General features: G+C 42.0%; 2 protein-coding genes across 9 annotated transcripts in view; both read right to left on the reverse strand.

Annotated features, from left to right (window-relative positions):
* oxsr1b (oxidative stress responsive kinase 1b) overlaps window positions 1-15833 on the reverse strand; it is a 44608-nt gene extending 28775 nt beyond the window's left edge. For all 5 annotated transcript variants that reach the window (XM_071527577.1, XM_071527576.1, XM_071527573.1 and 2 more), the window contains exons 1-3: window positions 15628-15833; window positions 7156-7268; window positions 217-325 (exon numbers count right to left, since the gene is read on the reverse strand). In XM_071527577.1, the coding sequence (XP_071383678.1) occupies window positions 217-325; window positions 7156-7268; window positions 15628-15697 (292 nt within the window). In that variant the 5' untranslated portion in view covers window positions 15698-15833. The remainder of the gene's footprint in view (window positions 1-216; window positions 326-7155; window positions 7269-15627) is intronic.
* Window positions 15834-16542: 709 nt separating this feature from the next.
* Window positions 16543-20876, reverse strand: myd88 (MYD88 innate immune signal transduction adaptor). 4 transcript variants are annotated; one of them, XM_071527568.1, is made up of 5 exons: window positions 20405-20876; window positions 19878-20013; window positions 18751-18927; window positions 17872-17999; window positions 16543-17372 (listed from the first exon to the last, which is right to left on the reverse strand). In XM_071527568.1, the coding sequence occupies exons 1-5, from the start codon at window positions 20712-20714 to the stop codon at window positions 17218-17220; spliced, it is 906 nt and encodes a 301-aa protein (XP_071383669.1). In that variant the 5' UTR covers window positions 20715-20876; the 3' UTR covers window positions 16543-17217. The 4 variants fall into 4 exon arrangements, with proteins under 4 accessions (XP_071383669.1, XP_071383671.1, XP_071383670.1 ...); XM_071527569.1 differs by having other exon boundaries at window positions 16546-17372; window positions 17872-17963; XM_071527567.1 differs by having other exon boundaries at window positions 16548-17372; window positions 17872-17963; window positions 18751-18928; window positions 19882-20013.
* Window positions 20877-20956: the final 80 nt, after the last annotated feature.

The following is a 20956-nucleotide window of genomic DNA, read 5'->3' on the forward strand; positions in this document are numbered from 1 at the left end:
GGATGTAACTATTCCTAATTTGCTTTCCATCTCCAGTTGATCAATAAGAGATACAATCCTTCATGTGGCAAGTAGAGAGTGATTTATTTGTTTGTCCAGGACATTCAGGTTGACAGCTTGAAGTGGTGTGCAGAGTAATGGGAGATTAGGGGCGCATTTTAAGAGACAAGGCATCTCTGTGTGCATGCGAGGGGAAGAGAGGGATGATGCACTTACCACCACTGAGCAGCTTCATGACCAGCCACAGCTCATCCTTTACCACGAACGAGGTGTAGTAGGACACGATATTGGGGTGGTGGCACTGGCTCATCGCCTGGATCTCTTTCTATCAGAGGAGAGAGATAGAGAGAGACAGAGAGAGAGAGAGAGAAAATCCAATCAGTATTGTATAAAACATTTAGCAGTTTTACAACAGAGATACCTGCTTGTGCTATTTATTTACCATTAATTGGATAAAGCTGGTGTACATAATTTGGTAACAATTTGCCACATCATCAGTTGGTGGAGATGGATTGTTTTTTTTGTATCAGAGCAAATGTAATTTAATTATTCATTATTCATTAGGCCTAATCCTATTGCTAAAGCAGCAAATAACTGGCCATTATTACAGCTGGTTAGAGCTGTGGTGGTAGTAAGGTGACTAAGGTAATAAAATAAGGTCAACTCCTACTTCTGTTAAGCGAGAATCAGTAGATAAATGCCATTTTATTCTGATGAAAATGTGGTAATGCTACATTCCCATCAAGGTTTGGCCTTTTAGGTTAACTATGGCTTACTAAGAAACATACAGTATGTCTGCCTTATCGCATTCTCGTTCCCAGAAAACTACGCTTCAGTGCAACCATTCCCATCTGGCCCTGACTAGAAGGTATGCGAAAGCCCGGAGGAAATAAATTGAACCCAGTCACACTGTCGACAATGGGTTTCTATGCCTTTGATGCCGCAGTCATTCTTAAAATTTAGTGTGGCACTTAGGATCTTGATGACGTCAGTAGTCAGAAGAAAAATAAGCTAGGTCCATATAATGCATATCTTCAGTATGTAGAAGTAAAAAAAAGCCAGTACTTTCGGCCCTCCATCCAGCTGTGGAGCTCTGTGTGTGTGTGTGTGTGTGTGTGTGTGTGTGTGTGTGTGTGTCTGTGTGCGCACACCCATATTAGACCTCAGTAGCCGGGGAAGTAGGGGAGCTGAGGTAATGTTGGCACAGAAGTCTAATCCATCACTTCAGCACCAGTCTCACAGTCATTTGAGGATAGATAGGCTTCCAAAGAAAAGACTAGCTGACCTTAAAGGTGGGACCATTGATTCTGATTGATTGATTTTTTTTTATTGCAACCGTCACTGCAGCTTTTGAATGTCCCTCCCCCGTTAACATGCCTATTTTCACCTAAATCACAACATCTCTCTACTCAAAGTGACCTCTAGGCATATCACTGCCAAAAAACCTAACTGAACTGATTATGAGACCTAAGGCTATTAGTCAGGGTAAAAATACAACCAGTCCTGGATTTATTGTGGAGGTTTGTGGTCAACTTAAAGTCCCCCAATATAATATTGTCAATCATGTGTTTTAAAATTTTCAATGAATACTAATAATAATTGCTGTAATGATTTTGCTCTAGAGGGACAGTAATCAAATGTGCTGCAGTCAAATAAGAAAAACTCTCATTTATCTAATTGAAAATCACAATGTGTTTGAGAACTGCAATGAAGTCAAATCATGAACACAAGAATCTGCCAAGTCTCCCCCTTGGGTGACGTAAGTTATCACACAAAATATTTTTCACATTACTTTCTATGAATTAGGCTATGTCATTAAAAAGAAATCTGTAAAAAAAACAACTTAAATGGTTAATTCAGCTTAATATGCCTTGGTCTACTTCATTCATACACAATTCTTTTCAACTTAGACAGCTATAGAACAGATTCATTACAGGTAAACCACGAGCCATGACAAATGAGAAATCTTTACACTCAAGCTGAAAACATTGTTAAAAGCAAAGTGATCAATCAATAGATGCTTGCGGGTCAAACAGTAAGCAATCGAAGCCTGCTGTTCCATCAGCATAAATGCTTAGCTTACACAAGGTGCATTACCAGCAGTATGCCTCTGCTGCAGAGTCATCACTACTAAGCCTGCTGTGGCCTGTAGGAAAAGGGCCTCCGCCAAGAGAACAAGGGATGAGACCACACCTTGGCCAGAGCAGCAGGTGACATCATGATGCCATTAGAAAGCATTTGACAAAGTGGGAGGAAAGCACCTGCACTGAATCATAATAAGGGTGGGTATAGATTGTGTATGAAACAAAACCTATTACACCATGACAAGTACAGACAAGTATAAAAAGACACAAAACGAGTAAAGTACTCGGGACAATAGTACTGTAGAGTGTCAGTCAAGAAAAGGACACTTACACCCCCATTTGCAGTGCATTCACACTCATGAACTGATCACCGGGAACTTGCCCAGAAAAAAAAAAGCATTCATTCCCCTGAGACATTAAGTGGGATATTGTGTGCCTGAGGAACTCAAAATCCATTTTTCCTCTGTGGAGGTCAGCTGACAATGTCTGCTCAAGTGGCAATCCCACAACCTACAAAATGTTCAATAAACACGTGTGTGTGCAGTAAAAAAAAACCCAGCAAATCTGTCTACCTTATAGCTTGATCAGCAATTTATTTTCTACCAACTATCTTTTTGACCCACAGGTGAGCCCACATGCCATTCCCCTTTCGAACTGAAGCTGGTTTCGATTATCCAGCAGTCAAATAACTTCCAGTCTGTCGGGCCAGACAGCTAGCTCTGCGGGCCGTCTCCCCATCTTTCCCTCTCTGGATATTACAGTCTAGGGGAGAACAATAATGATTTAGGCTGTTGGCTGCTAACTAGCTTCAGTTGTGCCTGACCCCCTTCTGTTCTCAGCCCTGTGGAAGAGGTGGGTCACCGCAGCTCTGTGGGCCAGGGTCAACCCCAGAGTAGAAAAACAATGGGTTGACAGGGAGGATATCGTGCTCCGGCAGTTGGCAGTTCTTCCCTTCTCCTCCAACGGACAATGTGTGCATCAGAGAGACTCTTTGTTGTCGGGATTAGGTCACTGTAAACCTATGCCCAGACAAAGATACTGGAAATGTTCTCATCACACAAAACCATTCATACTAACTCTAATTTGTGTGTGTGTGTGTGTGTGCGTGCGCGGATGTGCATAAAAGGTGTCGTTTCCTTTTTCCCTCTGCTGCTGAGGCAAAAAAAATGCAAGTAAAAAAAGATATTGGAAATGTCTTTTCACTGTGCTCATCACCATCACTCACCAGCCAGTCAGCGAATGTCATTGCTTTACTGACTTCTTGCAAGTTTGACGTTCTCATCCGGCCGGGGGGGGGGGCAATATGCAACTTTTGATGAGATTTTTCAAGACGACAAACACGTCTCCTAGTATTTCTGCATGACATAGGCTGGTGCTGTATAGACACTTTGACTGGTCCATACGTGTTACAGGGCATATGCTGACACTGCACTTTATGCACCTTCTCTTGCATGAACTCAAGCTTCACTTGTCCTATAAATTTTACAGTGGCCAATGTCGCAGCCATGTGAAACAGATGGCAGAAATACTTCCCCAGTCTTATATAACATGAGAAATATAGGGATCTTTATCAAGTGGCTATTAACTCATGTACATTTTTTCCTTCCTCAATTTATCCACCCAATCCATGAAACCATTAACGATGACACTTATTTAATCAGGGATGTGATTTGTCAGTTTTTTTTGTCAGGATTTCATTGTTTTCGGACACATAACTAATTTCTAATACATTATCATCTCTTCAATGAAGAATCCTTCCTTTCATTCTCCCAGCCCTTGTAATTCAAATAGCATAAGCCCAGGCTACAATGGCATATCCATACATGGATCTAATTACGGAAAGCTACAGGGAAAAACTTTTCCCAGCAGTCTTTCTTGTGCCCAAAATGGCCTTTGTGTGTGGCTGTGGGTGTTGAAATGACCTCATCCTAAAACACAGGTAATCCACGCATCTGATGCATACAAAGTTGCTAACCACAACAGACACACCTCTCTGCCGTATCATGACACACAGCCGCCACCACAACCACAACCAAACATCTTTTGTTATCCCAGGCCTCTATCAGATCAAAGGCACAAAGCATCATGCTGGACTTACAATACTGGACTCATCCACATGTTTAAGCTTTGGGTTTAACATCGGCATAGGCTTTGTTACCTGTGTAGGATATCATTACCAAGTGAATTGTGATAATGACCATCTGTGTTACATTCGTGAGCTGCTTTCTATTAGCGTAATACATTTATCCCTTTCTGGTTTTGCATAGGTTAGCAGTTTACCGTGTATCAGAAGGGATTTTAAATTATAACATTTTAATTTATTTTAATTAATGAGAAAACACATTTTTTAAGTCACAAAAAAAATAACTTCACCTTGATAGTAAATTTTCCATGTCAAAGCCTCTAGAATATTTATCGATATATGATTCTCAAATTCATTTTGATTTTCTTCAAGTTATTAGGCTAATCAAATTCTCTCCCCAATGGATATCCCATTGGTTTACACAGTCTGCCAGTTTTGATCCCTCCCCACATTATGTCCTGCCCCAACATCCTGTTTCAACCAGATCAAATTACAGAATCAAGATGCTCTCAAAAGGATGTTCCACTGAATTTAAAGAGTGATGTGACATTTAATAAGGAGAAATAACATTAACCTATTCTACCTTGTGAGGGGCCTACCAATTTATATCTCCACGACATAGGCCAGCTTAGCCCAGTTGCATTTTTCTATATTAGGCCTGCTCTTTTCAGTAGTTAGTGTTTCTGAGGACCTTCAAACAAAGCAAAAAATAAATGACCTATTGTCACAAGCTGAAATATCAGCCGACAGTTTGACATCACAGTGCTGGGTGATGCGGGTCACAAACTGGTGCCACAGAAGCACACTGATGGCAGACACACAGAGAGGCTACTATAGAAGCAATGTTACATCACTGTCAGTTACTCAGAGCCTAACACGCACTCACCATGACCCAATCTCACGACAACACACACACACACACTAATGCACAACCTCTCCAGTTCCCTTGCCATTGAACAACAGAGGCACTGCCAATTTGCAAGAGATGGGAGTCAATGGAGTCCCTCAAAGTGCCTGCCCATCAGACCTGGTGTACCAAGAATAGCTATTTTCATCTGAAATCACAACATCGTTCTCAGGTCACTGTGACCTCTAGACATTTTACAGCCATAAAACTGACTGTGACTGTAACCGTAACTGGGTATTCATCAGGGAACAGTAAACCAGTTATCAACTTGTTGGGAACGTTTGTGGGTAGGCCTAACTTTAATTCCCTGAGGGAATATTGTTTATCAACTTTTTCTCACATTTTTAATAGATAATTACACGCAACAGCTACAACAATGGTGTAATTATGCTCTAGGAGGTATTCAACTCTGCTGCAGTCAAATGGTAAACAAACCTCCTCATCATTTGATCTAGCTTGAGTCACTCAAAAGCGCCTGTCCATCAAACCTGCTGTGCCAGGAATAACTAGTACATACCACGGCAAATGGAGACGGGAGAAATGAGAGGTTGTGCCTGTTCTATGCACTAAAGAATTTCTCGGTTATGGTTAAGGAAGAGAACTGCAGGCTTCTTTAAAATTGGCGGCCTCCTCTTTTAAACCTACTTCTTTGGAGGGGGGAGGCAATCTGGGTTCAATTTAATGCTTCCTCACCATTTAACCGGGCACCCAGCAGGCTGTGGAACCAGGGGGGAAACCACAGACAGGAAACCTGACCTCGCTATATTCCATGTGACCACTTGCTCCAAGAATCTGGGAGCAACATTCCCCTAATTCATCCTCCAGGACTGGGGGGTGGGGAGGGGTGCCGCCTCAGCTCAGTAGTGGTGTTGCAGTAGTGAGAAAGCCACCAGTAATCTCCAGCCATAATCTTCTATACACACACACATAGGCTTACACAATACTTATTTCCCACAGGTTACTTTAACAGACTTTGGATGGGAACAAACAGAAAGGAGTGGAGAAGCCATCAATCATGCTTCTAGTCTAAGTTAATGACTGCTCATTTCCTGGAGTCAGACCAAACCCTGAGATCTGGTGTCACAGGGTCACTGGGATCAAAAGGGCAGCTGACAGTTAAAGATCCCCATTGCCGACAGTAACACACTAGCCCTCGGTTGTGCCAAAGCCACCCGGTGGGACATCCTACCCCATTTACAGCTATAACACAGCCTGGTTCCTACTGACACAACTGTCAAACCATTTGCACTTCAACCATGAGAACATTTATTTAAAAAATGCTCAATCATTATGAAGCCTAATGGATAAACATCAAAATAATAATCAGATAAATGTGTAGGCTATCCATCATGCAAATACATTATTCAGCACAGCTATGCACTACTGTCAAGAAACCCAAAAATAAGCAAGATGATTTGACAAATGATTGTGAGACCGCTTAAGCCTGATATGGCCATCTTACTGTATGTGAGAGAGAAAAAGGCCTAGTTCAAGCATAAAATCAGATCACAAGCCACAAATGAGCATCTGATCACATCTAGCTGCAGGGAAGATATAACGATATAATGCCTCCACTGTCACCTCTTGAGCTAAATCATACATGCTATAAATGATGTGCAGAGCAGCAGTGCAAGAGAGTTGAAGGCATGAAGAAACAATGCAGCCTTCAGGAGGATGTCCCACGGTGGTCTAATAGTTTCCTGGCAAGAAGTGGACTCTCCTTCTTCAGAGAACAGCAAGAACAGTGTTTGAAGTGATGGGGATGATTGGAGGAGGGCTAGGAGAAATCTAGTAATCAGAAGCAGAGGTGGAACTAACTCCATCCATACTCACGGAGGAGGAGACACAAGGAGACTACGAGCTATGAAGGCCCAAATGCAATCACATGCGGTAAGGGAGTAGTTCCTTCTCATCTGATCACAAGTTAGTGGTAACAAGAGGATAAAACACTAGGTAACTACAGTGTAAAACAGTGTTTATTTTACTATGGAGGGAGGGAGGGAGAGAGAGAGAGAGGGGGAGAGAGAGAGAGAGAGAGAGAGAGAGAGAGAGAGAGAGAGAGAGATGTTCGTGTGTCTTACCAGGAGCTCGTCCATACTGGTCTGGCACTTCTCCAGGTTGATGCGTTTGATGGCCACCTTCTCCTTGCGTGGTAAACAGTAGGCTGCTTGAACCACTGCTGTGGCCCCACTCCCTAGAACAGAACAGCAATACAAATTTGGCTTTTTAGCGATTAGGACAACATTTTAGCACCTTGAAAATTGATCAATTCAGTATTAGCCCGGTTTTTACTCAAGACAAGTCATGCATTTGAAGCATTTTCAGATTAAATTTCAAGAAACCACAAGGCAGAGATTTTCAGTGGCACCCACCTTTGGGGTACAACAGAACACAAAGTCTAGTTTATATTCACACCCTTGGGCTTCCCCTGGCTCTTTCCATCTGTCTGCCTTACGCCTGACTGTCTAGGTGATATCTATGCCCTGTCTGTACCCACTCCAAACTCATAGTTACTGTGGGATGCTAAACTAAACTTTTATCCATTATCCGCCATGTCGAAACCCTCCTGAGGTCAAGAAGGCTAAACAACACTCTGCTTTGGCAGTTGGTACAATTTCTCTTTGGTACAGCTTTATACTGTCTCCTCATCAATTATGAATCAGCTTTCCCAAATCCAGTCTGATGAAGCGTGTCTGCCTGGGGCCGATGCCTAGCTAAGCCAGGCCCATCCCCTGAAGGCTGACCCAGCAATGGAGCCCCAAGACTTCAGTTGGAGGCTCATGCCAAAGAGGACCAAAGAGGTCCCGGTGGGCCATCACCTGGATAGGCCACAGGCACAACAAATATAGCCAACAGACATTACTGCTAAAAATATATATTGCTGTATAGGCATCTGTAGCTTATCTAAAACAATTTCCCCATCCATTCAGGGTTCCTACACATTTGAAGTTTCATTTTTTTCCCAGACCTTATATTCTTGGCTCCATTTAAAAATTTTGGTCATGTAATGTGGTCGAGTAATATGACTCCATAACTGAATATTATGCCTCACAACACCAAATATCACAATATGCAAGATGACAGTGGTTCTATAACTAATCAAATGTGTAATCATATATGTATTGGATCTGAACAATAATACTGTTTCTAAGTTTTCCATACTTTTTGAGCAATTTCCAAACTTTTCAAGACCTGGAAATTATCAACTTAATTTTCCTTTTTTCCCCCACGACTTTTAAGAACAGTTCAAGAACCCTGTTCATGATTTGGATCACAGCAACAGTGGGAAATCTGCTCTTCTAGTTTATACTACCACTACTATTTTAATTCACTAGCCTACAATACATTGATCAAAGCCTAAATTGTGCAACAGCGGGCTAATCTTTATTTTGGAGAATGCATGATAGTGTGAGTAAGAGCTAGTAAAATCCTCCCCAGGAGTGGTGCAGAGGGACCTTTAGAGGTTGGAAGCAGTAGGAAAACCTTCTGTTCTCACATGGGCATGTGTGAGGTCATCTCAGTGCCCCCTCAATGTTGAGAACCAGATGCTTATGGATAAAAGCTCTTATTTAACGGCATGCACGTTCACACATGGCTGTTTCCACAAGATCTCTGGTGTATACGTGACACTGAGCAGCACTAGGAGCACATTCCCCTTTGGCAGGAGGCTTTGTGTGTTACAGTAAGTGAGAGTGAGCTACGGGGCGGTGGGTGAGTTGATCCAACCTACAGTAAGCTTTTCCCAACCTCCCATGCCCTCATCTGTACGCTTTGCCCAGATATTAACAAAGTACCCATTGTTTAGAGTTTTCATTGAGCCAGCAGTGTACTGTGGTTAAGAAAAAAAATAAGGGACTATATATATTAAAAAAAAAAAAAAGTTCCCTGATTTTTAATTAAAAACTAAAGCTGTCCCCAAAGACGTGACCGCATTTTATTCAGCTGTTTTCACTCATGAAGATTATGACTTACGGCTATATCAGAGAAGCAGAGAATAATCCAGCATAAACCTATTCAATATAATTGAGATCTAGATTAATTACAAACTCTTGCTCTCCATGTTAATCCAATAAATTTGCAATTTCCTAGGGGCTTGGGAGAGATAGGACAAACATTAAAATTGACATGGAGTTCGGGTCATTTTAATATATAATGATAATGAATATATTTGAAAACCTACTTTTTATAACTGCAGCGGGTGCCACCTATTGACTGGTAACCTTCGAAGGTGTCTGGTTGGTGCTGGCCAACCCTGTATGCCACCTCTTCTCAGTGAGGGTGCAGTATAGCATCCAAGAAATCATGGATCACTCTCCATCGCTCAAAACCAAGGGGCTGAACAGTGCTATAAATATATACCCCCACCCCACCCCCACCCCCACCAATACCACACAACACTCTGGAGGTGGGGCAGAGATGGAGAGCTCAGTGCTGGCTGGACCACAGGGAGCCAGTTGCCCAGTACACACTGGAGTGTAAATTCCCACACACAAACAAACAGGCAGTCGTCAGGGGCGGCTGGTCAAGTTTGCGTGTGTGTGTGTGTGTGTGTTGTGTGTGTGGGGCAAGGTCAAGGGCCACATTCAACATTCATACCAAGGCTCTCCAAGCCATTCAGACTATAGAAGACTCTAATAGTTAATATGGACCTGATGCTCTTTGATATTTTAATGCTTCCAAACTTAGCACAACGTTATTTTGCTCCTACTATTCATGTCTCTACTATTCTTACCTTCTTGAATATGAGGCATTAATGAAAGAGAAACACAAGCTGATGTCACAAAAACTTAGTCTGACTTTATAAATCTGTGAATTTAGGACATAACGGGGCTTCTGGATGAAGTGTCTAAAAAAGATAAGCCACACTCTCACATCCCCGCTGGCTCCCTTCGACACCAACGTCATCACTACCCCTCTCCATCAGAATAGGAGGAAGCACACAAAAGCAGCATCGTCACAAAGGGAAGCATTGCAGCAGCTCCGGGGGCTTTGAAAAAACTGAGACCGACATCTAATCTGCTAACCAGTCTGATGACACAGACACAAAGGCTGAATATCAAGCAGGCAGGACCCAGCGTACGCTGCCTCACAGAGCTGTGTTGGCTCACTGCTACAGTGTGCCGCCTCGTTGGCACAGTGCTGCTGTATTACAGCATCTCCCACTGCCAGAGTAAAAGGGGGAAAACAGGGCGTGGACGGTGCCCTATACAGTACGGATTAGATACGGTGGGGTCTCTAGGTCATCTGAGCCAATGGTTGGCCAGATAGCTGAATCTTGTTTTTGTAAATTAATTAATAAATGAACACATTATAACAGCATTAGGCCTATTTACTGCCAAAGAATGCACATACAAAAGCAACAAAGTACTTCAGATTCAATGGTACAAATACTGGCTTTAGCTTGTTTTGAAAGTGGATGTCTAAATCAAATCAATATATTAAGTTAAAACATTAGGCAAAATCAAATGAAGAAGACTCAGCTGCCAGCTGGAAATGGGGGGTGTTCACATGGCAATCACAGTTACAAAAAACCTCAGATTAAAGTCTTAAATCTGAATCTGAAATTATAAATTCTAATCTTTGATGAGTTTCTGAAGAAAAAGATCCAAGTTTCACTTCAATAAAATTTTGTCAACGCAATTAATGCACAGCAATGTTATGTAGCTGGATGTTCTTATAGGCCTATTTTACAACTGAGCAATGAATAGTGAATAGAATTGCCTTCTGTGTGAAACAACTTCACTTGATCACATTTGTGGGCGAAGCATTGACAAAATAATCATGCTCTTTGCCAAAGGAGTCAATGTTTCCTGTAAGCATAGAGAGCTTATGTTTCCTCTAAACAAGTCAAGCCAGGCATGGGCAGTCTTCACCGCCTTATGATCATGAAGCTATAACCTGGCAATGTGTGAATGGGACATGCAAGGGTAAACCTTCTCTTCACAATGAACTTCTTAACTGCCTAGACCTCGGAAGTCCAGTGAGGGCTTTCCATTTGCCTATAAGCTACAATGTTTGCTCTGTTAGGAGTTGACATCTCAGCATGGAATGCTTGCATTCAGGAACAGGCCCACTCCTCCTCTTATGGTGCATCTATTTGAAGTCTATGATTAAATAAGATAGATAGCAAACCACATAGGAATCATAAATAGAATAATAGGCTTACTTAGGACAAGGACAAAGCAATTGAACTGTTCTATATTAATAACACTTAATGAAACGAGTACAGTGGTTCATATACTAGTCAATACAGCCTGAAAATACCCAAGAGTCAATTTAAATCTCAAAGTTTGGGTAGTGTTTCATTTAACAGCTGTTACTCATGAGATGTACAGACTCTCAATATGTGAATATTAAATGTGGCCTCACATTACTTGAGCAAACTCTCTGATGAAAAGGTGACAGTCTTGGTCACAAAAAACACCAATGAAGCAAGATCGCTCATTTGTTGGTCAATACAAGAAAAATAGTGCCCCAAAAGTAATCTTATCAGATTAGCTAAGACTGGAATTAGCTGCTTAATGGAGCAGGTCTCTCTGTGGGAGCCGTGTCAATGCCCTCCTTCATGAGCTGTGACCAGCGGCGTGGCAGCGGCTCTGTGTTTGTCTTTCCTGCCCTCACCAGGCCAGTTCGCCGCGTGACGTCAGCCGCCCTTTATTACATTTCCTCTGCATACCTTGCTGACATTCCACACATTATTCCAAGGTACAATGAGAAATCTCACACATGACTAGCAATCGCACCAGCAGCCACTGCCTCCCTGCGTCTTACTTCCCCACATCCCAGGATGCAGCATTCTAACACAGTCCCAATTAGTGTAGGCATAAACCTTGAAGTTGATAATATGTGAGAGAAAGGGGGCCACAATGTGATGCTGGGGCTTGCTTGCCATCATGGTAAGTGCACTATAACTTGATCACACTGAAGATTTCTAAACCAACTGAGGAAAGGACAAGCAACAAGGAGGAAACATGGTTGCTGGTGGATACAAACAGTACAAAGTTTCCAGTCCAGTTTGGCCAACAAGAATGATCCAGAGTCTGGTCCAGAGAGTGAGAGCTGTACTTTCTTTCTACAGCTCTGGCTCTGTCCAATATGATCCAACGCTCGTTGAGGTGGAAAGAGTGGGCGTGAACCATGTAATAACAAGTCCTCTTTCCCTGGGGAAGTTACCAAAACAATAGCTCTGCTGAGCATGCTGGGAATCCAGGGCCATCCTCGGAACACCGACTTTCCAGCTGAGAAACGGCTTAAATACAGTATCTCCCCAAGAGTTTTTGCAATAGTGGGGAGCAAGGAGCCAGGCTTGCTCTTGTTCTCATCGCCATGTTAACTCAAGGAGTGACTAACGGTTGAGGTTTGACTGCAATCAGCCAAAACTCTAAATTAAAAAGCCTATTTATGTCAACTTCTAAATTCTAATTTGTAGTACTCCATGCTGCAATTGTATTTACCCACCCCCTCCCCACATACACACACAAACACACCACTACCACAACCCACCCCTAATTAATTGTGCAACCCTGAGCTAGTGATGCACAGATATATCGGCTGAATATCGGAAATGGCCGATTTTTGCATTGTTGACTACAATCGGCTCATCGGCCGATAAGATTAAATCCGCCGATGGCAGAGGCCGATACTCATTAATATATATTGCGTCACTAATCTGTTCCAAAGACGTTCAAGTTTGAATGGAAGGACAGCCTATAAGCGTGAGGTAACAATTTGTTTATTTTAATTAAAAAAGGCATTTTTGGTTATGTGAAAGAATGCTACAATAAAAGATGTTCCTTAAATCTATATGTTCATTTGCTTTCTATTTACTTAGTTCAATTTCAAAAAGGGCATTTCTGGTTATGTGAAAGTTGTTACAATAAAAGCTGATCCTTAAATCTATATTCATTGCAATTATTATTAATTAATTAATTAATTAATTATTATTTTGGCAGGGCACAAATGGGTCAATATGAAACAAAATATCGGCAGGATATCGGTATCGGCCGATTGTGGTGTTTGAAAAATCGGCTATCGGTATCGGCCCAAAATGTCCATATCGGTGCATCCCTACCCTGAGCATATGCCATCAAACATGAACCCACACATGAATCCACAACCCACAAACATGACACTTTCAGGCTTAAGCAATTTCCTTGGTAATGCGAATTTCAAACTAAAATGTGAGGCCTCTGTCTGCCTCATACGTTGCCCACACAGAGTAAGTTATGTTCCCTACTTTGTTTTGAGACTGGGCAATATGTTGAGGGACGGTAACCTGAGCAAAAACAGTTTCAAAGTAGTGAGCTGACTTCAATGTAATCCCCAGTCTAGGTTGGGAGAAGAGGACGAGCTCTTCAGTGTCTTCATTCAAAGCCTAAATGCCTATCCCCTGCTATTTCCTCAACTTCAGCTGAACGAGTTAAGAAATACTAGAGGTATAAGGAATGCAAACTTGAAACAGATTTTAAAGAAGTAGCCCATTGATCTAGTAGCAGGGCTGTAAGAGGAAATTGCAGCAACTCAGACCATAAGTTCAGCCCTAAAAAAAGCTGTGTTGGTAAGATGGTACGCAAGCAAAGATTGTCTGAAAGGGCAGAGAGAGGGAAGAGTGAGAGAAGGGCTCAGCAGGACTGTTGGCAGGTTTTCATATGAACAGGGAGCAGATGCCAATATAGTGACAGGAGGAGTTCACTTGTTTAACTTGTGTTCACAAGGAGCCTGTGGGACAGAGCGTCACAGGGTTTTGCCAATTCGGGTGGCACACAGGGTAGACTTTAACTCCTCGAGATTTGGAGGAAAAAATTTGGTAATCAGCTTTAAGTAATTGGTAAAGGTATCTGGCGTGTGAAAAAAAATCTAGGCTAACTGCACAATTCTTTCATAGAACCAAAACTATGTTGATAATCATGATCCCACCCCAAGTAAACTAAGCATGCTGCAGTCAGACCTTGAAATAGCCTGACCAGTTTAAAACCTATGTTGACAATTTGGCTCTCAATCCATCACACTGTGTAGGAAAATGCCACAAAACTGGTTTCTATACAAGAGGAGCTTTATCTCTGTCTGAATGCTAAAAAGCAGGGCGTTATCTTGCGGGGTGCCCCCAGTTCAACCTTTCCAAGAAATGGAGGGGAAATGTGTAGAGCAGGTAAGCTAAATACAAGTCTAAGAAAAATACACAAAATGGTTAATTTGAAGCCAGCAGAATGGACCCACTATAAACACATAGATTCCCTGTAGGGAAAGGCACCCACCACTTGGGTAAAGTAAACCAGGACCTGTGCAATTGCAAGCACATTTACGGACTTCCGCAAATTTGATGATGTGAGAGGACAACACATTACCTATGCCTCAGGACTTCTCCTTACTCTCCTTCTCATCTGTACTAAGTAAGCCAAAGGTAGGCTAAGGCCAGCTATTGGTGGGACATTACAGAACGACTCAAGCAAAATCTGTATTTCCTCGGGCTGTATAACCTTCAGCCATCCCCAAATCTCACCATGGCTTGATATTGCACAGGAAAGGTGGCAGGGTATCCTAGATATTCAACATGTCTTCTGTCATGTTGAAGAGTTTAAAGGGACATGTGGGCAGTCATTAAGTAATTAATGTGTTGTATAAAAAAAAAACTTTCTGGAGAGACTTTCTCTCAGTATACTAACACAAGCCTATTCTGCACATCATTAAGCATGCATGAAGCCCTAAATTGCAAAATCTTAACAATTTAATGAGGTTCATGCCCAGAGCAGGTCAACAAAGGTGCTGTTGATGATGTTACCCAGAAAATGATCAAGTGACTTTTACAATCGACTGTGAGGGACGTGGTAGAAGTCCTATAATACTGATTAATCCTCCATAAAGAGCTCCCACATAACTGGATTAATTCAGGCAGTAAATTACCCAAAACAATACCCTGCTCCGGGGAAGGACTGTCCATATAGCCAATACTGAGTGTTTTGGAAAGAGTCTGTTGCTTTATCGTATATCTTATTTGGCATTAACGTTAGGTGTGAAGACAACATTCTGAAATATAACTTTGTGAAAATATGTGATATCCCATTTTTGTCCAAAACCTCTGCAGTTTGGGTTCAGGTTAAACTACAGTACTTAACGCGTACAAATCTAAATGCCACGTACTATTCTAATCATTTCATAGATGTGAAATGCTCTCGTCAGAGCAGATCAAAAAAGTATTAGTTTTGCACATGAGTAACGGCTGTTCAATGAAATCGGTCTATTCCAGCAAATAGTCACAGCCTGGGTTGACTGTAACGTTATACCGCTCGTTTACTACCAACGTATAGCCCGTGTGGACGGAGTCTTCCCTTTCACTGGAAACGTTCCACTGACTCTCAGTCAAAACACCGCCCAGCTGGGATTGCCAAGTTACAAAACATGCGGAACTTTACCCAGCTCACGAGAAAGATGCTTTCTGCTAGCACATACAATACGTTATGGTTTCTGTTTTGTTAGCTTGTTAGTAAACTAATGGCAGACATTCACATACTGTTAGTTAGCAAATATATGTAAGCTAACAAGCTAGGATCACATACCAATCACCTCCTGTAGCTCATAGTCATCTTTGTTGATGGACCAGGGTTGGGAGCTCAGGTCCTCCGACATGGCTGAGGAGTTTGTTGAGGCCGTGCTATCTGTAAAAACGATGTTGAATCCAAAGATTGGGTGTAAAAAGAATTCAAAGTAATCCCAACAGGACCAACAAGGGCGACACTTCCCCTTCTTTGCGAATCCTGCAGCACTCCTGTCATTCCCAAAGTTTGACACTAGCCCAACAGCCCCGCCTACCGCATTCCTGTTGAGCAAATGTGGACCTTCCCAGCGGACATATTGAGTGTGGGACGGTTAACCGTATTATGCTACTGTAGCCGGTAATGTGGAAATTATTGGCACTGGTCAGGGCTTAATTAGACTGAATTTTACAGCTGAGCAGGCAAGCCTGTTCCACGAGGAATTGGGAAAAGACGTATTCAGACAGCAGCCACAATGGTGTAAAACATTAACCCGAACACTTATATCTGAGAATTTTTAAATCAAGCATACTTGTATTATCTTTCTGGATTTGTTTTTTACGCTACACTAACATAAGCCAATATAAAGTGTGTGCTGAGAAAGGCTCACAAAACGAAAGCAGCTGTTCGGTTCCGCCACACTTTCAATGGCGGGTTGTGGGTGTCGGAAAAGAGGCGTGTTGCTCCAGCAACGTCCTGCGCTGTGATTGGACAGTATCGTTTACTTTGCTTTATGATTGGATGTTCAACTGTTAGTTGTGAAGTGGACCCCGCCCTAGTTCCGCTTTGCAACATTCTGTTAGCGACACCTCTGGCGGTACATTTTATAACATGCAGCTTTTGCAAAATCACGACACATGCTGGAGACATGCTGTGCTTTCATGGGATAGTGTATTCGCTTAGCTACAGTCCATTAACAAATGAATATTGCCCTTGAAAACAGTAGTAGGGGGAGGAAATAATATTCAAACCATTTATTGACTATTTATTAACATTCAAGACAGAATAAATCCACTTTACATAAAATAGGTCAATATGGAAAAATACAAAATGTAAAAACATCATTGCTGATAAGGATAGAGAGAAAGGAAGTGAGATGAGATGGGGTGGTGGGGGGAGGGGGAGGAAGGGCTGTCAGTAAAGGTGAACATATAACAGGAAGTTTCACAATCACAATATCTCTAACTCAGCTTCAATCTCATCTAGAAGTTGACTCGTAAAAGGAAGTGGCCCGTGCAAGCAGAGCTATCACAGTGCATTTACATTCTGCACTGAATATAAAGCACACCCTCCCCACCAGACAACATCATATAAATACAAAACAGTGACAGGCACAACCTATAGTATTCTTGAAAATGTAATAATACTAAAAGCTGTTTGCATTGAGCGATCATTTTCAGAAACCTGTAATCATTATCTCATCTTCAACGAACCACAAATAGTAGCATTAAAAATATATAAACAACATAATAACTGGGTCGAAAAGCCAGTGTGACATGGGACATAAACAGAATTAGCTCATACTTTAACTTAATGTTTGGGCATGGTCAAACATAATCCCTTTGATCTGAGACAGAAGGTGTATTTAACCACAATTAAGTGCCTGGTCCGTGATTATGGCAGCGAGAGAGCTTTGGCCAGCCGTACCCAGAACCAGGCCTGTGTGCACGGCCGGGTGTAGTCGCATATGGTCAGGAAGCGTAAGATGCTGGGGAACGGCTTTTTCATGGACTTGTACACCACCGGGATAAGCCGTTTGCTTCGAGCCCCTGCAACGGCAATCGGAGGAAAAGTTAATGAGATATGTACATGCTGGGCGAAACGTACGCAAAGACGTATGTCAGAAAGAGCGAACATCATAAAGGAAGATCTGACTCAGTCTATCAGAAGATCAGTTTGATTTTGCGTGCATCTGGGTTGGCACGCACTTGGCAAGTGGAGCAGGATGGCACAATGTGTTCAACTTTAGTCCTCAAATGCATAGAATGCCATTTGCTGGACACTTTTATCCAAAATACAGTATGTGTTTGTTTGGACAGACATGGATAGATAGACAGAGCTATGTAACAAATAGCACTGCTTGAATATATGCTTATTGATTGGCTATTGCCTGTGTCTGTATATTGCACTGGATGCCACTTTACTGTTATTGCTTCATTGTTTTGTTTTTGTGCGTCTGCTATTTGCACCGCACCAAAGTACCAAGATAAATTCCTCGTATGTGCATGTGTATCTGAATCTGGACGATGAAACAAAACTCTGCCTTACCAGGACAGAGGCTGAGGGCGAACTTGGTCTGAAAGTCGCAGGCATCACTGTCGAGGTATTCGTCAGAGATCACCACCACCATCCGCTTGCACCTGCACAGAAGACCAGATATTAGAATATTTTCCAACCTTGAGAGTTCAGAAATAGAGAGATTTGTCTTGCGGTCCTGCTCCTGAAATTTTTAAGATTCAGAGACTTATTTCCTGCATTCTGGTGACTTTTTCTGTATAAAATAACGATGAAAATGCAGTACAAACTTTCAGTGAGAAAGGTAAATTCGTCCTTCTGTGACGACTGAAACTTTCATGTGTATTTCTTTTCCTCTGAACTCTATTTGTTTTTTTAGTCCACTGAACTAATAACGCAACCACAGATTACATTTTTGGTGTGACATACTTTGTTAACCATTCAGAAGCAGCAGTCATACTGTAGGGCCTAGACTTTTTGTGTTACTATGTTTTCCTAAAACAGTAAATGAGCAGATTTTGAAATTTGATCCAAATATCGGAGACACCACAGAATAACACCAGGAGAGGGGCATGGAAATCTGGAGTCTCCTGGGAAAATCATGAGGATTGGCAAGCATGGATATTATGCTTAAACATGTTATTACAGTCTTATGCAAAATATGTATACCATGTAAACAACTAACAAGCACAGGCCCGGGCCCTGGCTGTTTGTATTGGCCCAGTAGAGGGCCTTGAGTTCCTGGATAAGCCCTGTTTTGACCTCGCCCTGCACAATGGAAAGGTGCAGGATCCTGGGAGTTCAAGTACCCGGCTTAGCCTGCAGTAAAATAGGAGCTAATGTGATCTTAGTCAATGTGTCTGGTTAAATAAGGGTAAAAAACAAAAGCAAGCAACATGGGCAACTTCCCACCTCCTCTCAATGAGTTCACTAGTGATGGTCCACACACAGGAGCCCGGCAGGACATCTCTGTCAAACACACACAGTTTCAGCTTGTACTGTGTCTGCTCCAGCTGCTGGATCATCTGATCGACAAACTTGAAGTCACTCTGGCAGTAGCAGATGAACGCATCGAACAACTCCGGAGAACCTGTATTCCACACATGTGAATGATAAGTAAGTTTAGGAAACTATGAGATGGTGTAGTGGGGCAGTGGAATGGTGTAGTACTTCACATTGTGTGACTAGAGCTGCAGATGACTTGTGAGATTAGGAGACGAGTAGGAGCTTTTCCTGTGTTATACAATAGCAAGTAATGCTGCATTCAAGTGCTGTTGGAAATTATGAGTTGAGCACTTACTTTACAAAGTAGTAAATACAACTAGGAAGGTTAGAATTGTGTATGATAGCAGAGTTGCTGAGATGTAACATTTATGGGGCATATTGTTAGGGAAGATGGCAGAGATCACATCAACAATTGATGGTAAATGATATGTATTGTATTGTTATTGTTATTGTTGTTATGTTATTTTTTTATATTCTGTGTAAATAATTTGTATTGTTATAGGTTTCTATTTTCACTTGTTTTAGTTGTCATGTATTTTTGTGCATTCTTACAAGTTGTCCTCTTGGTGTTGAAGAGATAATAGCTGCAAAGATGCACTCAAACAGACAAGTCTAGCGGAACAAATATGCAATAACTTTTGGCTACAATTAATTACAAGGCCCATTTTGTTATTATTTCCGACCAAAAACACAAATATTGTATATACAACTCCCAAACTCGGCAGTAGGAGCTTACTGGCAGCAAAAGATTGGGTAACTAACCTAACAGTGACACTATTGTGTCTGTGGCAACAATGACATACACCTTATTAAAAGGTGGATGTATTTATGGACTGAGCTGAATCATAAATGTGTTTCTGCAGTGATGATATTTAGAGGAGCTACCAGGTTGGACTGGTGCTTTTACTTCACTTGTACTGTATGGTGATGTTCACAGAATGTTGATTTCATTATGCGTGTTGAACCGTTGGCCCTGCCTGCTAGTTGGACAATGTAATTAAATAAAAAGTTGGTTCTGGTGTCATAGAGCATGCTGACCTTCAGGGTCGTCCTCCAGGGTGATGCCTGTCCGCTCCTGAGTGCGAGGAACACAGCTGTCAACCTCAGGAACCTGAACCGGGGGGTCAGTCTTCTTCTGCAGATTCTCAAGATACCGCCTGACATCTTCATCTAACATGCAGAATAGTGTGCATGTGCAACCACACACACACACACGCACACACACACACAGATGAGAAGTTATAGCCCGTACAGAAATAAGAGATTTGACATAAGTTTAGAGAGATGTTTCAAATTTGGCTAAAAATTTATTTGTACATGTAAGTTAGAACACATTTATTTGTGTATTTTGGATATATTTGCAGATATACTGTATGTCAAAGGCACAGCAACAGGAAGAAAATATATTTTCAGTATATGTCCACATGAAGAAAAACATTTAAAAACAGCTGATAACATGTTCTGAAACATATGTGAAATTGCAATAAGAGAATTCAGTCATGTGAATCATTTCCTGGACTACAAAAACAGGTCGAGAGAATTCCAAATGAAGGCAACCCACCAATCAATGGACGAAGATCTTCCACAACATCTTTTCTCTCCACCTCCTCCAGGATTGACAGCAACTTCCCAACAGTCGCATCTGTGCTGCGAGCTTGCCAGTCCTCCAGGATCTTTAGACTCGGGTTTTTCGAAGCTTCATAGTTTTTTATTTCCAAATAAGAAAAGCCCATGGTCTCCGCAACAGCCATCCAGTCCGCGGCCACTGCGTTCCTTGGGTTTAAGTAAAGTCCCAGCCTTTTTCTCACAGTCATGTTCAGCGCAATAAGTGGAATACTCCACAGGTCAACTTTTGAATCGCCGCAAGCCATATTGGAAAACGTCAGGAGACCTCCTTAAGACGATATACTAGTTAGGATACAAAATAATACATTCCAGGACCATTGTAACAACGCACTATGTGGCTTAGAGTAAAAGTACAAAGTATTAAAGTCGCTTCACGCTGCCACTGCCTACCTGACGAGAACAAGGAAATGATGTCAAATCGTCTTTGCAGCGGCTGCGTCACACGGGGGAGGAGCAGGGAGGAGTTGGACAAAGTTTACTTTCTGAA

The sequence above is a fragment of the Centroberyx affinis genome, unplaced genomic scaffold, assembly GCF_046629955.1.
Source record: "Centroberyx affinis isolate AG114_WGS23_722 - 3 ecotype Tasmania unplaced genomic scaffold, CSIRO-AGI_Caff_v1 ptg001546l_1, whole genome shotgun sequence".
Taxonomy (NCBI): domain Eukaryota; kingdom Metazoa; phylum Chordata; class Actinopteri; order Beryciformes; family Berycidae; genus Centroberyx; species Centroberyx affinis.

What these genes read in the sequence shown, in the direction of transcription:
- myd88 (XM_071527568.1), bottom strand. Translation starts at nt 20,714, where the DNA reads ATGGCTTGCGGCGATTCAAAAGTTGACCTGTGGAGTATTCCACTTATT. An exon ending in AGTGAACTCATTGAGAGGAG is followed by an intron (nt 18,000 to 18,750) that starts GTGGGAAGTTGC and finishes TGAACTCTCAAG; the next exon opens with GTTGGAAAATATTCTAATAT. An exon ending in CGCCCTCAGCCTCTGTCCTG is followed by an intron (nt 17,373 to 17,871) that starts GTAAGGCAGAGT and finishes TTGCCGTTGCAG; the next exon opens with GGGCTCGAAGCAAACGGCTT.